We start from the raw sequence: 17,010 nt of genomic DNA, 5'->3' as shown, positions 1-17,010 counted from the left end.
CCCTCTCTCCGTCTCTCCCTCTCTCTGTCTCTCCGTCTCTCCCTCTCTCCGTCTCTCCCTCTCTCTGTCTCTCCCTCTCTCCGTCTCTCTCTGTCTCTCCCTCTCTCCCTCCCTCCCTCTCTCCGTCCCTCTCTCCCTCCCATTCCTTCCCTCCCTGTCCCAGTCGCCAGCCGGCCAGCTCGGAGCCAGGCTGCAGCAGTGCGGGTAGTTCCCACTCCAAGTCCTTTGACCAGCTGCGCTATGCCCCCTGCCTGGGGGGCTCGGGTGGAGGTGGAGGTGGAGGGGGTGACGGAGCGGACTCCCTGAGCGTCACCTCCGCTGGCTCCAGCAGCTCCGACGTGGAGGAGATCAATATCAGCTTAATCTCCGACTCGCCCGATGCCCACGAGCGAAAGGTGAGAGAGAGAGGAGATTTTCTATATATCTATTTATTTAACCTTCATTTATTTTTATTTTTATTTTACCTTTATTTATACAGGGAAGTCAATTAAGAATATATTCTTATTTACAATGACGACCTGTCAGAGGACAGGGATGTATTACTACGAGTGTGTTGACGTCTGTAAGCAGGAAGTTGTATGATGAGGATGTCATATCTCGGCGTCTTGCTTTAAAGACCATGATACCAGTATGATCACTAAAACCGTTCTACTGTCTTAGCACAGTTTAACTCTTCCATCCCACAAGAAACAGCTCATGTGAGGCCCACTGGTGACTGTAGCTCTTAATTCCTTTTCTGTAGACCTCCACGCCTTCCGTAAAACATTCCAATTCCACGTTAGGGAAGTGCGGCCCCTTGCCTGACCTGGCACCCACGGTACTCTTTACTACTTCTTGTACCATTTCTCTGTTTCACCTGCGCTAGCTTGTGGCGCAGCCATTTCACACTGCCATCAGAGGAGTGTGCTGTTTGCACTGTGTCTATCTGTGTGATGTCACCATTACATCACCCCTGTAGCCATTTTGTGTATGGGCGAGAACGTTGTGTGTGTGTGTGTTGATTTTATTTATGCATCTGCTCCGTTTGATCACCGCTGCTGCACCTTGAACTTTTAGTTTTGACTGGTTTCATTTGTTGTGTCTTTGGTGAAGAGTTCACCTTGTATCCATACCACTCAGTAGAAGTAGCATTTCACCTGGTTTCACATTCTTCTCTCCACATATTTCATTGTGTTTTCTACATTTGATATGCATGTCATGTTAGTGGCAAGCACTCTTGGGGGTCCCATTTTAGTGTAAAACAAACGCAAGCCTCAATTTCAGTGTTCCCAAGTATTTGTCTAAATTCACTGGAATTCATTCAACAGTTTCCAGTCATGTTAAATGAACCTGTTTAAGATGCATTGCTTTCCTTGATTGCATCTCAATATTCTTAACTGGCACTGTGATCTAACCTGTGCTGTCCCCCTTCTCTCTCTGTTTCTCTCCAGTTCTGGGAGTCCACCTCTCTGTCCTCCCTGGACGCCTCTGGTCTGGGCTCTGGCTCGGGCTCCAGTAGCGCCTCCTCCTCCTCCATGTCCTCCACGCCCGTGGCGGGGGGCGGCTCCCGCTCGCACAAGCGCTCCGTTTCGGGCGTGTCCAGCTACTCGTCGCTGTCACTGCCCCTCTACAACCAGCAGGTTGATGACTGCTGCATCATCCGGGTCAGCCTGGATGTGGACAACGGCAACATGTACAAGAGCATCCTGGTGAGCTGCTGCGTTGGTGGTGATTACGATAGATTAGAAAGAGAATTTCCCTGCCAATGTGTTTCGTGGTTGTGAGGTCTGGTTGAGCCAAATGTCTTGATGTGGTCATCATATGATCTACAGGTGACCAGTCAGGACAAGACGCCGGCGGTGATCAGGAAGGCCATGGTGAAACACAACCTGGACCGGGAGAGATCGGAGGACTACGAACTGCTGCAGAAGATCTCTGAGGAGAAAGGTCAGTCAGCTGTCTGTCATGCTCACCTCAGGACTTACAGTAGAACCTGAAAGATACAAACCTCAGAGTTGATGCATTTTGAACTACATTTCACACTTACAAACATTTACGCTTTTCCTAACGCCCTCCATTCTGGACTTGTTCGTATCTCTGGTCACACTGTACTTTTTAGAAATACCTACACACGCCTTGTCTAACGATCTCTCATTCCATCTTCTCAACCAGATTTTGACATTCCCTCTTGCCTGTTGTTTCAATGTGCCTTTTAACCATACCAATGTTTATTTTGCAACCCCTTCCCTCCACAGAGCTGAAGATTCCGGACAATGCCAACGTTTTCTATGCCATGAACTCCTCGGCCAACTACGACTTTGTCCTGAAGAAACGCGGCTTCCCCAAGGTGGGCCGGACCAAGCACGTGGCCAGCTCCACCCTGCCGCGAATGAAGCAGAAAGGCCTGAAAATCGCCAAGGGCATCTTCTGAGGGGCAACGCCGTGTCATGCCCACCAGAAATCCTCGCCCACCTCCCCGCTTCCGGCTGGGCTCTCTGGGTGCCATCTTTGAGTGCCACCCCTGCTGTGCCATGGTAGAGGGGCCTGTTGCCAGCTCGGCCGTGTCCAGCGTCTGAGCGTCAAAGTCTCAGAGGACTAATAAAGCTGAATGGAATGGAAATCCCTATAGGCAAATGAACTTGCACTCGACTCCATTTTGCGAGGCAGGCAACTGCGCTTGTGGAAGAAATGACTCTGTGTGGATGCTGTGTATGCTTACCCACATCTGACCCCTCTCCCAGGTGTTTCCTAATCAGGCTACAACCCATGTTCCAAGTTCTGGTCACTTCCTGTGAGCCCACATTACTTCCTGGTAGCTTCACAGCTCTCTGTGGACGTCCTAATCGAGAGGGGAAAACCTGAGTAAAAATATATTTTTTTACACTCCTTTCCTTTCTAGACTACCAACAACTGCATCTGTTTCTTCGACGTTCCGCGAACACGCGGACTGAGACAGATGGACAGATGCTTAGTACTGCCAGATAGCGGATGGAGACACGTTCCAACGAACCACTAAAAGGATTTTGGGAGAGAAAGGCCCCTACTGGATGGCTACATCTGGTTGTTGACCAATCATCAGAAACTTTACTCCTTTTAACTCCTCACTGCTAATGGGAACATGTCCAGTTTGTTAAACTAACACTATTCACACAAATAGGGCATTATTATTACTACAGACATTCAATAATAGCTCATTTTGTCACTACTTTGATACGGCGGTGCTCTGCATTTGTGCATTGCGTCTTATTTCTCCAAGTGGTGCTAACAGACAATGAAATGCTTACAGCCAGCCCGCTCCCTCCCTCCCTCCCCTTTGATTTCATGCCTGATGTCTTCAGTTTCACACTAGAGTTTGAGAGAGAGGCTCTCTCCTGACAGCGAGGTCAACGTAAAACGAGTAGGAAGCCATGTGGGCTTAATGATGATGGTTCATGGAAATAGTGAGGCATCCAGCATCCAGCATCCATTTTGGTTCAGTATTTGTTTTAATGGGTGCATTTCTGGGAAGCCAAAAAAAGCCACGTGGCCAGTTATAGTACATTATGGTGACCTGAAATGCACAATGCCGGGCGGCCATTGCGGCTCAAACATGATGGCACTAAATGGCTTCTCCTCGATTGGCAATGCCTTAGAGAGCAGAACTGCCTACTTATGGGCCGGATGGCACAAAATGGCTGTTGTTGGCATGGTGACCACTCCCTCAGATCATCAGAAAATTAGCAGTTAGCTCCAAGCCATTTGATGGACCACATGTGTGCTAGACCCTCTTGTAAATTATTTGCAGACGGAGAGAAATGTATGTAAAAGGACACTGTGCTCCCTTTTAACTGTAAGTGTGTGTGTGGAAAGTACTCGAGCACTCAGAGAGAGAGCAAGAGAGACAGAAAAATGTATGTTGTATTGTGAAATGAACCGTGGTTTTTAAATGTCTAGTCTTTTTCTTCCCTGTAGTGTAAAGAAGAAGAAGAAACAATGAAAGGACTATCCCTCTTGTTTGCTCCTTCATTGAGGCCTTTCTTCCTTGTGTACCAGGGTTGAGGTCAACTTCATTTCAATTCAGTTAATTCAGGAGATAAATGAAAGAGAGGAAGAGAAAAGTAGAACCGAACTAAAACATAGTCAACTCCACGTGTGCCAAAGACCAGTGGACTATGATGAAGTATCAGGTAGTTTCGGGAGCATAGAGATTTGAAGTGAGGGAGTGAGTTTGCCTGCTGTTGAGAGACTCCTTGCTCAGACATTGTGTGATTCTTTGTCTGTGACTATGATTGATGATAATGTGATGACGAGTCCTTGGTTTGTAGTACCCCATGTCTATCCAGTTCCTACAGTATTGCAGAACTTTGGATCAAACCTAATATCCCTATTTAACAGCAGCCATGACAGTGGTATTGTGGATTACAGTGTAAAACTCAAGCCTGTGCTCAAAGGGTTTTCTGAAACTAGTGACTTTTTGACTGTGACCATGTCACACTGAGTACAGTTACATGCACACAATAATACAATTATTGTGAATAGTCTGATTAATATAATAGTTTGATTAAAACGTTTACATGCTTTGCAAGAATAAATGATTTCCCTCATAATCCTGTTTACATGGACACATCTGAAATCAGGCTACCTGATGGGACTTTGATAAATGCAGAATATTGGCAATCAAAATTAACGTTCTACCATAGTGACCATGTATTTTTTGTAAAGCATATTTGATTCTGAATTCAGACATATAAAGTTTGTATGTGAAAACTATTTCTAAGATGCGTACTTTCAGCTTTTCCTAACTCATTTCACTCGCGCGAAAGAAGGAAGCTCGCGCTGCTCATGCTAGCACAGGCACAGATCAAATACAACGCTATATCTGATTTAAGGCATTTACATGTCCTAATAATTTGAAAGATTGCTCAGAAAACCAGGTGTTTTAATCGGCGTATGCTTACTTCGAATATGACCTTATGCCGATTAAGATGAGCAGAGTGAGGTGTTTACATGACTAATGCCATACTCAGCCTTCTGCCATAATCAGTTTAATATCGAATTATTAATGTGCATGTAAACGTACTCACTGTGTCCTGTGCATGACAATAAACATTCTAATAGGGACATGGGATTGGATCTCTATCAGAGGGCACATCTAAGATGGCTATTATTCACTTTTATAGCCTTTTTACACTATTGTGCTAACCTGAACCGTAGTGTGCTGGCTGGCTCTGATATTCTATTTTGACATGGTACGTAACCAGGCCAACGCAGTACAGCTTGGCTCAGCTGAGTACAGTAGTGTGAAAAGGGTATGTCAACTGCCATATAAATCCTATAACATGCCACAGCAATCGTCAGTCTACATTTCACAACAAACGCTTGATGTGCCTAACAGTAAAGCCATGGAAATGTTTTCATGTGCTATGATGATCGTGTTTCACATGTCAGTTATCATAAACATGTGTAGTCATAGTTATAGCATGTTAGTACTGCATTATTAATGCATTAAGGCAGTATAATATAAGTGAAGTGATTTCCATGCATTCAAGTGTGCTGGTTGGTGATAGTGTTGATAAGGACTCTGTATGTTTGTGAATGTTGGGGTCCGGTAGTCTCCTGCGCTTAAATGTGATTTGCTGGACTTCATATCAGTGGTGTTGATGGAAGTTGCCCCTAAGCCCTGATTCAAGGTCAGCTTCTATTTCTACATCCTTTTAACAAGGTTAGGATTTGTGTTGGGGAAGCTGAACCTGGATCTGTGGTTAAAGACTTCTGTGGTTGATCAATGAGTGAGGGATGGATCCTTCAACTGGAGATCCTTAAACTTTTGTGTAAATCAGACATTTGTGTCAATGGGAGATTTGCACTTAAGTTTCCAGTTAATGTCAGTAAGCGTTCATCCCGGAATGTGTGCTTATTTTTGCTCTAGATTTTTTGCTAATGTCTTTGTGCCCTTCCCAGCTACCCAGCATATCTACACTGAGTGTACACAACATTAGGAACACCTTCTTAATATTGAGATGCACCCCCCCTTTTGCCCTCAGAACAGCCTCAATTCGTCGGGGCATGGACTCTACAACGTGTTGAAAGCGTTCCTCGGGATGCTGGCCCATGTTGACTCCAATGCTTCCTACAGTTGTTTCAAGTTGTCTGGATGTCCTTTTGGTGGTGGACCATTCTTTATACACACGGGAAACTGTTGAGCGTGAAAAACCCAGCAGCGTTGCAGTTTTTGACACACTCAAACCTGAGCACCTGGCACCTACTACCATACCCCGTTCAAAGGCACTTAAATATTTTGTCTTGCCCATTCACCCTCTGACTGGCACACATACCCAATCCATGTCTCAATTTTCTCAAGGCTTAAAAATCCTTCTTTAACCTGTCTCCTCCCCTTCATCTACACTAATTTGAAGTGGATTTAACAGGTGACATCAATAAGGGATCATAGCTTTCACCTGGATTCACAAGGTCAGTCTATGTCATGGAAAGAGCAGGTGTTCTTAATGTTTTGTACACTCAGTGTATATATCAGCGGTTGGAGAGGGGGATCTGACAAAAACATGTCAACATTTCAGGTTTCACAAATATGTGTGTACGTGAGAGAGAGAGACACACACACACACACACACACTCTCTTCTGTGTCTATGTATTGTAAATGAAGGGCCAAAGACTGCACCTCTCCACCGATCCCTCTAAATTAGTCCCTCAGAAACACCGCCTGATCAGGAATATGTCACCTTGCCTCACCCTCTCACAATGATCATCCTTAAAACCTTCGTGCCATCGCTCTCCGTCACTGTCAAAGGCTCTGAACTTTCTAACGATTACCTGTTCAATGTTTTTTCTATGTTCTTTTTGTATTTTTTGTATATTAAAAGACTCAATGTCCTTTGTACTTTAGATTATTTTTCTTCATTTTCCTCTGTTTTGTGTTTGCTGGCTTTATTTATTAACTTGTAAATACTTTTTTGTAGCATTGTACATTGTTTCTTTTCCCATGCAATTACAAATTAATATATATGTAAATATAAATATATATGCGAAGTTGATACCACTGTATTTGTGGATCAACTTGTCTCCATATCCCGTTGACTTTGGTTGCTTTACGCCAATCCTCTGTCGTTTTTGTATAATGGTCAGTTTTGATATTGCTTTCCCCCTTATTGCGTTGTTTGTAATGTTGGAGAAAAACCCACCTAATAAAAACTTACTGTGTGTCAAAACATTTGCATATGTCTTCACTGTACTACATGGTATAGTACTGACACCGCATTATTAGGATACCACACTGAAAAACCCTTTACTTGAATGGGTATAGATAGGCATTCACAACAGCTTTAGGAGGTTTCCTCAGGTCATGACACCATTGAGAGTAGCAGGATGGTTAATAAAAATCGTTATTTATTCAACACGGGGGGCCAGTATGAAAAATAAAAAAAGAAGGTATGCTCTCACTAACTGTAAGTCGCTCTGGATAAGAGCATCTGCTAAATGACTAAAATGTAAAATGTAAACATCTATGAAGTGACATTTTCAAAATAAAAGTCCCTTTCAACACAATGGAACAAAAGATACAGGTAACTGGCAAAATAAAGGAAACTATAGTAAATGAGGGATACAAAGTATATTGAAAGCAGGTGCTTCCACACAAAGTGTGGTTCCTGAGTTAATTAAGCAATCAGGGGCGCAACTTTCACTGGGGACGGGGGGGACATGTCCCCCCACATTCTGAAATTGCATTTTTGTCCCCCCCAGTTTTATCATTGGAATGTGATACAAAACAAGGCAACGGTGTGCTTTAGAACCATGTGGAGGCCTCAGAGTGGTCGGGTAGGCTGTTTGGAGTGTTCATCCGACTTTATGTCCCCCCACTTCTAAAACCAAAGTTGCACCCCTGTAAGCAATTAACATCCCATAATGCTTAGGGTCATGTATAAAAGTGCCCAGTTGCCCATTATTTTGGCTACCATGGCTAGAAGAGATCTGTCACAGATTATCCATTATATTGACCAGATACTATTGTGGCCGCTCTAACAATGAAAATAAATGTATTCAAAAATGGAAGGCATTCGGGGGAGGCAAGATCAGGTGGGACCATTCTAGCCAATGAGAGGGGAGATACGCGTGTGAACAAGAGGCACAACGGTTTCCACTAGTTAGCACAGTCACAAAGTCAAAATTGGCTATAGCCTAAAAATTCATGAAAACCTAAATGTGCTTTTTGATCTTAATTTAAGGTTAGGGTTAGGCATAAGGTTAGCAACAGGTTTAAAATCACATTTTAAGAAGATCAATTGTGAAATAGGCGGGATTTATGACTTTGTGGCTGTGTTAACTAGTGACGACCAGACAAAACGCCGATATAAAATGCCGGGACGTCACGTGTCCTACTTGTATCAGTACATTCCTAACAACCTAATCATTACAAACTTCTATTTGAGCAAATAAGCCATTCAATCTTTTGTTAACCAAATTCGAAACACTCATTGACCTCCATACAAAACCTCCTCGCTTGGTGAGCGAAAGAAACACCACCTGCTGGAGACAGATTTTGGGACCAGTAATCCCTCTCGCCTTGCCTCTTACTCTCTGTCTCATTGACTTTGAAAGAGGCGTCTAAAAGGAGCATAGGGGGTTTAAAGGGTGTGTGTGTGTCTCAGTCACCAGATCTCGAATTTCTCGTGGAAAATGGTGTCGCATCCCTCCAGTAGAGTTAGATACTTTTTTATGTGTACCTAATGCACTTGATGAAATAAAGCACTTTTTACAAACAGGACATATAGGATTTCTCCCCTGTGTGAGTCCTCATGTGAACTGTCAGAGAAGCGTGAGCCTAAACTTTTCTTTAAAAAACTGCAATTAAGAGCTTTCTCCCCTGTGTGCCTCCTCATGTGCACTTTCATATCTGAGCCATGGCGGAAACATTTACCACAAACAGTACAGCTATGTGATTTCTCCCCTGTGTGAATCCTCACATGCTAAGTGATGTCTCCCCTGTTTGAATCCTCACATGCAACTCCATGTTTGCTTTCTGAATGAATCCTTTGCCACAGAAGCGACAGGGATAGGATTTCTCCCCTGTGTGGCTCTTGATGTGAACTTTTAGATTAGAACTACTGCTGAAACATTTGCCACAATGAGGAGATTGATGGGATTTCTCCCCTGTGTGGCTCCTGATATGTTTGCTCATATTAGAGCTGTTGCTGAAACATTTACCACAATTTGAGCATTTGAATGATTTTTCCCCTTTGTGAATCGCCATATGCATTATTAGTTCAGTCCTACAAACATGACAAGAAAACCTAGTATCAATATGAGTTTGGAGATTCTTGCATACTCTCTGTGGAATCAAAGCATTTTCCACACACACCACAAAGATGGTCTTCATCCGTCATATGCATTGTCATGTGACTAACTAAAGAAACAGAGCAGCAGGACTTTGACTTACACTACTAGGTGATTTCAGATGGGACAACTCCATGGATTTCCTACCCTCATTAGTACTGATGCAGGACCATTGTCCTTTTACGGTCTGTATTCCCATTGATCCAAGTGACTGAGGTCCTCTTTTCTCCCTCTGATCAGCATCACTATTTTCAATCTGAGCTGCAGAACAGTGTGGGTTAGCTGCAGAGAGGGGCCGGGAGTCACTGCTTGGGTCTGACACTCTAGTTCTCTTCATCAGTTTCTGTGTTAATCTGTTCATTTGAGGTGCAAGGAAGAGGGTCTCTCTGTCTGTTTTCTACACTTTGGGTTTGGTGAAGATCTGAGGACTGACTTGGGTACTGATCATTGTCACTTTTCACAAAGGCAGAAAATAATATGAAGTCTTCCTCCAGCCCTTGAAGCTGCTCTTCCCACTGACTGGTCCGGAGTTCCTGCTGTTCCTCTTTTACCTCCTGCCCCAGATTGGGGCTCCACTCCTTCTCACAGTGTTGCTGCTCAGGGGAAACCTCCTCTTCAGAGACAGGGAGGTGCTGGAGGTCTGGAGAAGGAACAAATATGGAATTGATTTTTTTTTTAAATGCTGACATGAGACTAGGTCTACAACTTGCTCCTGGTCACCAAACGGCTATTATAAAGCCTTTGTGTTCCCGTCTGCCCTATTATGAGCGCCGCGACCGGCCAATGTGTAAACAGATTCAACGCTCTCTCTTAATGTTAATAATCCTTGCTTGTGATACTGCTTTGGAATCCTTTGAAACCTTACTTTAATATTATCGAGAAAGAATGACAAATACAAAAGATACACATACTGTAAGCCATTTTAACACAGATTCCCACTGAGCTACGGCACTTATTGAGCTAATAGAAGCTGGGAAGGAAAAAAACCATCTTGGATCGAAGCTGTGTTACACAAAATACCATTGTGGGAATCTGTGTTAAAACAGCTTACAAGTGTACCTTTTGTAGGCTATTTGTACAATTCTCTCTTGATATTAAAATAGTTCCAAAAGGTGTCCAAAACCGTATTCACAAACAAGGATTATTAATGTTTTTAGACAGAGCGTCGGGTCTGTTTACATATTGGCCAGCCGCGGCGCACATAATTGTACTGTCTGGGTTGTTATCGGCTGCACAACCCGTTCAGGACACCTTTTCCCATGGACTAATGCTGCATTCATGACAAGTCGGAAACTCTGAACCTCCTAGTTAAAATGAAGGTAAGTTATTTGCGTACAACTTCCTATTGGTTAATTCTGATACTTTCCAAGTGGGAAACTTGGGTATCATCTTTCTACGAGTCGTGTATAGCCATGACAGATTTTCATGACCTTTTGTGACTGCTTTTGAGACACGGTTCGAATCCCACCCTGAGACAATAGATGTTGAGTAATTACAACACTCAATCACAATACAGTAACTATTGGTCACTTTATTATGTATTATAGAAATTTGTCAGTTATTAATGATACACTTATAGCTTTTTTGAACTGCACTGTAGATAGTTGCACTGGAACTCTGCACCAATACCACAAGTATTTTACTTATTGACACAAACCAAAATACATTAATTTAATGTGAATGCACTTTTATTGCACACTGAGGCAAACATATGTTTTTAACTCAGACAAAACCACAGAATTTTCCCAAGAACTGTACACATTATTACAATATTATCAATCACATTTGGATTTGATAGATATTTAGAGTAATTATTTAGATATTTATAATGGATATGTAGGCCTAGATATCTCCAATCTTCAAATAAAATGGAGCATACATAAAATAAACAAAGTATTACAATTTATTTACATTGTGGCTAGTGTGTGAGAGAGAAAGAGACAGTGCATGCTGTGTTTTATTTTTATTTTTAGCCACCCATCTCTGCTTTTCTGCTTCATAAAAATCTGAGGCCAGGAACTTCCTCCAGGTCATCTCTCTCTCCATTCCTTGGCCTTGGTACTTCGAAAATACTTTTGCAGGACAAGAAACATATTTGCCTGTCACTCCTGGGAACCGTGTGTGTATGTGAGGGCTGTTGGGGCCCTGTTTCAGCTCCAGATGACAAAACCTACACACATGTCCAGAGGGTTGCAGGTCTGCGGACTTCCTTTTGGTCTTCCACTGTGCAGCACGTTTTTTTGTGGCCTCAAATTCACGCTGAAAGAATTCAGTCGAAGCAAAGTCGTCAAAAGACATTTTGAGGTTTGTGAGGCCATCTTCACTATAAGTCTGGAAGACCTTGGTGGAACAGTAAAAATACCTCACATCTCTACGCTGATAAAAAAAAATGGACAGAGGAACCATCAGAGGTATCGGGACTTGAGCTGACCACAGGAAATACATGTTTTTGTCTGCTTCTGCTGCTGCCACTGTTGTTGTTGTTGTTGTTGTTGTTGTTGTTGTTGTTGTGGCCCCGCTAGCTGCTGTTGCTGCTTTTCCAAGACGCCCAGGACCATTCTCTCTATCGCATCTTTAGTCAGAGGGACGTCTTGGGATGGCAAGGACGGTGGATTGACAACAGCAGGTGGCAGGGCTGTGACTGGGACACTGATTGTGTCACTTCCCACAGTTAGCCACTGCCACAGTTGTGGCGTCTTAAGGAGCTTCTCAGGGCTGGTGTTCAGTGAGGAGCCAGTCTTGATAAGCCCAGTTTGTGCACCTCACTGGGTGAGGCTGTCAGGGACAGTGGTGGACTGCATGGCAGATCTAAAAGAGAGATGCACAAAGTTACAATAAATATACAGCGCAACAACGCGTTTGTGAGTGACTGAGTGAGTGAGAGTAGGTGAGAGACTGCATGTGTATGTAATATAATTTTGAATTGCCTGTATCCATTAGGGGCTCCTCAAAAGTTTCTCTCTTCACGACCAGTGTAGCAGGAACTGGTGCAGCTGGTAAATTAAATACCACAGCAGAGGACTGCTGTGACTGCATCTGAACTGCTGGGGGTGGCAGATCTAAAAGAGAGATGCACAATTTTCTTAAGTGACAATAATCACACAACTAAACTGTGTGAGTGAGGTGTAAGTGATTGAGCATGTAAAAGTGAAGGGGGAGAAAAAAAATAATGATAGTTACATATCGGGAAATTATGTTTGCACTAGTCAGCTGTACTGGTTTCAAAACTCATGTATTTTTCCTTCATAGGTTGTTCTCTATCTACTTTTTAAATAGTTAGCCAATTAGTTTTTAGCACTTTTATTTCCATGACTGATCAAACTCATTTTCTCATGGCTCTCTCGACGCTCTACATTAGACATATGGTGGGCAATATGTTTGGAACATCGAATCGCAATAAATATAGAATCGCAACACATATCGTATTTGCACCTAAGTATAGTCATAATATCATATCATGTGGTCCCTGGCAATTCCCAGCCCTACAATGTAATTCATGTTGAATTGCCTGTATCCATTAGGGGCTCCTCAAAAGTTTCTCTCTTCACGGCCAGTGTAGCAGGAACTGGTGCAGCTGGTAAATTAAATACCACAGCAGAGGACTGCTGTGACTGCAGCTGAACTGCTGGGGGTGGCAGATCTAAAAGTGAGAGGCACAATTTTCTTAAGTTTCAATAATTACACAACTAAACTGAATGAGTGGGGTGTAAGTGATTGAGAATGTGTGCGTGACTGTGAGCATACATGTATGTAAACGTGTGTGATAATAAATTACCTGTCACTGCCAGTGTAGCAGGTTATGGGGCTAAAAATACACTACATGGCCAGTCGAACAACTCATTCCAAAACCATGGGCATTAATATGGAGTTGGTCCCCCTTTGCTGCTAAAACAGCCTCCACTCTTCTGGAAAGGCTTTCCACTAGATGTTGGAACATTGCTGCGGGGACTAGCTTCCATTCAGCCACAAGAGCATTAGTGAGGTCAGTCCCTGATGTTGGGCGATTAGGCCTGGCTCACAGTCGGCGTTCCAATTCATCCCAAAGGTGTTTGATGGAGTTGAGGTCAGGGCTCTGTGCAGGCCAGTCAAGTTCTTCCACACCGATCTCGACAAACCATTTCTGTATGGACCTCGCTTTGTGCACAGGGGCATTGTCATGCTGAATAGGAAAGGGCATTCCCGCCACTGTTGCCACATAGTTGGAAGCACAGAATTGTCTAGAATGTCATTGTATGCTGTAGCGTTGAGATTTCTCTTCACTGGAACTAAGTGGCCTACCCCGAACCATGAATAACAGCCCCAGACCATTATTCCTCTTCCACGAAACTGTACAGTTGGCACTATGGTTTCGGGCAGGTAGCGTTCTCCTGGCATCCGTCAAACCTGTGATACATCACTCCAGAGAACGCGTTTCCACTGCTCCAGAGTCCAATGGCGGCGAGCTTTACACCACTCAAGCCGACGCTTGGCATTGCGCATGGTGATCTTAGGCTTGTGTGCAGCTGCTCGGCCATGGAAACCCATTTCATGAAGCTCCCGACGAACAGTTCTTGTGCTGACGTTGCTTCCAGAGGCACTTCAGCACTCTGCGGTCCGGTTCTGTGAGGTTGTGTGGCCTACCACTTCGCGGCTGAGCCGTTGTTGCTCCTAGACGTTTCCACTTCACGATAACAGCACTTACAGTTGACCGGGGAAGCTCTAGCAGGGCAGACATTTTATGAACTTGTTGGAAAGGTGGCATCCTAAGACGGTGCCACAAAAGAAAGTCACTGAGCAGTACGTGCCATTCTACTGCCAATGTTTGTCTATGGAGATTGCATGGCTGTGTGCTCGATTTTATACACCCGTCAGCAATGGATGTGGCTGAAATAGCGGAATCCACTAATTTGAAGGGGTTTCCAAATACTTCTGGCCATGTAGTGTAGTTCCAAAGGTGTCCAAAACCGTATTCGCAAGCGAGGATTATTAACGTTTTTAGACAGAGCGTCGGGTCTGTTCACATATTGGCCAGCCGCGGCACACATAATTGTACTGATGGGAACTCAAAGGCTGTGGGCCGTTATAGGCTACAACTCAAGGCGTCATAAAACAAATGCACCCTCCTCTCCAACGTTACGAATATTTTCTAATTACCCTCCCCTTGTACTGTAACAAAAACAATTGCACGCCCTACACTCAAATAATTCACTAATAATAACTGTAGCGACCCTGTGTTTAGAAACGTGGATATCGACTTTGACACTTCAGCATGCTTTGCTTTTGTGGCACAGTTGATGCCACGCAGGGCTACGGGCCTGAAGGTTGAAGGTTCCCCGACCACCACGCATGAGCTCACTCTCCCTGCCCGTTTCATTTACACTACAATCAGAGCCGGCTACAGACAATGATCAGCTAGGGGAAAATATGATTTTCAACATTTTGATGCCAAATATATCATTATATAAAATATATGCAACACATTTTTCACCATCAGGTTCTGTACCAATGCACCACACAACCAACAAAGCATACCGACTTCGGGCGCTTCAATATCATGGTTTGCGTTTTCAACACCACAATAAATAGACTATAAACAAACAGAAAATCCATCCCTCCCTACCTTGTAGGCCTACCCAGCATCGAAGGATTGGCTTTACAAAACAGATGTCTCTTTCCATTCAACAAATGGCCGCTACACAGTTTGGATTGACATATATATATACATACATACACACAGTACAGAGATGTTTTTAAGTGACTGGGCACAATAAAATCAGGGACTTATTTCCATTGTGGTCCCTATCTTTTTTACATACAGTTGAAGTCAGAAGTTTACTTACACCTTAGCCAAATACATTTAAACTCAGTTTTTCACAATTCCTGACATTTAATCCTAGTAAAAATTCCCCGTCTTAGGTCAGTTAGGATCACCACTTTATTTTAAGAATGTGAAATGTCAGAATAATAGTAGAGAGAATGATTTATTTCAGCTTTTATTTCTTTCATCACATTCCCAGTGGGTCAGAAGTTTACATACACTCAATTAGTATTTGGTAGCATTGCCTTTAAATTGTTTAACTTGGGTCAAACTTTTCGGGTAGCCTTCCACAAGCTTCCCACAATAAGTTGGGTGAATTTTGGCCCACTCCTCCTGACAGAGCTGGTGTAACTGAGTCAGGTTTGTAGGCCTCCTTGCTCGCACACGCTTTTTCAGTTCTGCCCACAAATCTTCTATAGGATTGAGGTCAGGGCTTTGTGACGGCCACTCCAATACCTTGACTGTTGTCCTTAAGCCATTTTGCCACAACTCTGGAAGTATGCTTGGGGTCATTGTCCATTTGGAAGACCCATTTGCGACCAAGCTTTAACTTCCTGACTGATGTCTTGAGATGTTGCTTCAATATATCCACATAATTTTCCTTCCTCATGATGCCATCTATTTTGTGAAGTGCACCAGTCCCTCCTGCAGCAAAGCACCCCCACAGCATGATGCTGCCACCCCCGTGCTTCACGGTTGGGATGGTGATCTTCGGCTTGCAAGCATCCCCCTTTTTCCTCCAAACATAACGATGGTCATTATGGCCAAACAGTTCTATTTTTGTTTAATCAGACCAGAGGACATTTCTCCAAAAAGTACGATCTGCAAACCGTAGTCTGGCTTTTTTATGCCGGTTTTGGAGTAGTGGCTTCTTCCTTGCTGAGCGGTCTTTCAGGTTATGTCGATATAGGACTCGTTTTACTGTGGATATAGATACTTTTGTACCTGTTTCCTCCAGCATCTTCACAATAAATTTGTGGAGTGGTTGAAAAACAAGTTTTAATGACTCCAACCTAAGTGTATGTAAACTTCCGACTTCAACGGTAAATACATATACAATTACATACACTGAACAAAAATATAAAAACGCAACATGCAACAATTTCAAAGATTTTACTGAGATACATACAGTTCATATAAGGAAATCAGTCAATTGAAATAAATTCATTAGGCCCTAATCTATGGATTTTACGTGACTGGAAATACAGATACGCAAAAAAATAATAATATGTATGCACTCACTAACTGTAAGTCGCTCTGGATAAGAGCGTCTGCTAAATGACTAAAAATGTAAAATGTAAAATCTGTTGGTCACAGATACCTTTAAAAAAAAGTAGGGGTGTGGATCAGAAAACCAGTCCGTATCTGTTGTGATCACCATTTGCCTCATGTAGCAGGACACATCTCCCTTGCAGAGTTGATCAGGCTGTTGATTGTGACCTGTGGAATGTTGTCCCACTCCTCTTCAATAGCTGTGCGAAGTTGCTGGATCTTGGTGGGAACTGGAACACGCTGTCGTACACGTCAATCCAGATAATCTTAAACATTACATTTACATTTTAGTCATTTAGCAGACGCTCTTATCCAGAGCGACTTACAGTTAGTGAGTGCATACATTTTTTATTTTTTATTTTTTTTATTACAAAATTGTGTTTGTCTGTAGCTTATGCCTGCCCATACATTGGCTTGCGAAAGTATTCACCCCATTGGCATTTTTTCTATTTTGTTGCCTTACAAGCTGGAATTAAAATGGATTTTTTGGGGGGTTGTATCATTTGATTTACACAACATGCTTCCCACTTTGAAGATGCAAAATATTTTTTGTTGTTGTGAAACAAACAAGAAATAAGACCAAACAGAAAACTTGAGCGTGCATAACTATTCACCCATCCATCATTCCTTCAAT

At 43.1% G+C, this 17,010-nt stretch overlaps 1 protein-coding gene across 3 annotated transcripts in view; it reads left to right on the top strand.

Annotated features, from left to right (window-relative positions):
• Nucleotides 1-4,530, top strand: part of LOC121582061 (ral guanine nucleotide dissociation stimulator) — a 67,733-nt gene extending 63,203 nt beyond the window's left edge. For 2 of the 3 annotated variants that reach the window (XM_041897583.2, XM_041897580.2), the window contains exons 13-17: nt 164-395; nt 743-817; nt 1,431-1,688; nt 1,812-1,926; nt 2,235-4,530. In XM_041897583.2, the coding sequence (XP_041753517.2) occupies nt 164-395; nt 743-817; nt 1,431-1,688; nt 1,812-1,926; nt 2,235-2,410 (856 nt within the window). In that variant the 3' untranslated portion in view covers nt 2,411-4,530. The remainder of the gene's footprint in view (nt 1-163; nt 396-742; nt 818-1,430; nt 1,689-1,811; nt 1,927-2,234) is intronic. The other variant, XM_041897582.2, reaches the window with a different exon arrangement.
• Nucleotides 4,531-17,010: the final 12,480 nt, after the last annotated feature.

Source organism: Coregonus clupeaformis, chromosome 15 (genome assembly GCF_020615455.1).
Source record: "Coregonus clupeaformis isolate EN_2021a chromosome 15, ASM2061545v1, whole genome shotgun sequence".
Lineage (NCBI taxonomy): Eukaryota > Metazoa > Chordata > Actinopteri > Salmoniformes > Salmonidae > Coregonus > Coregonus clupeaformis.
Note: the sequence above shows the minus strand (reverse complement) of the source record. Positions and strands in the feature narration are given on the sequence as shown.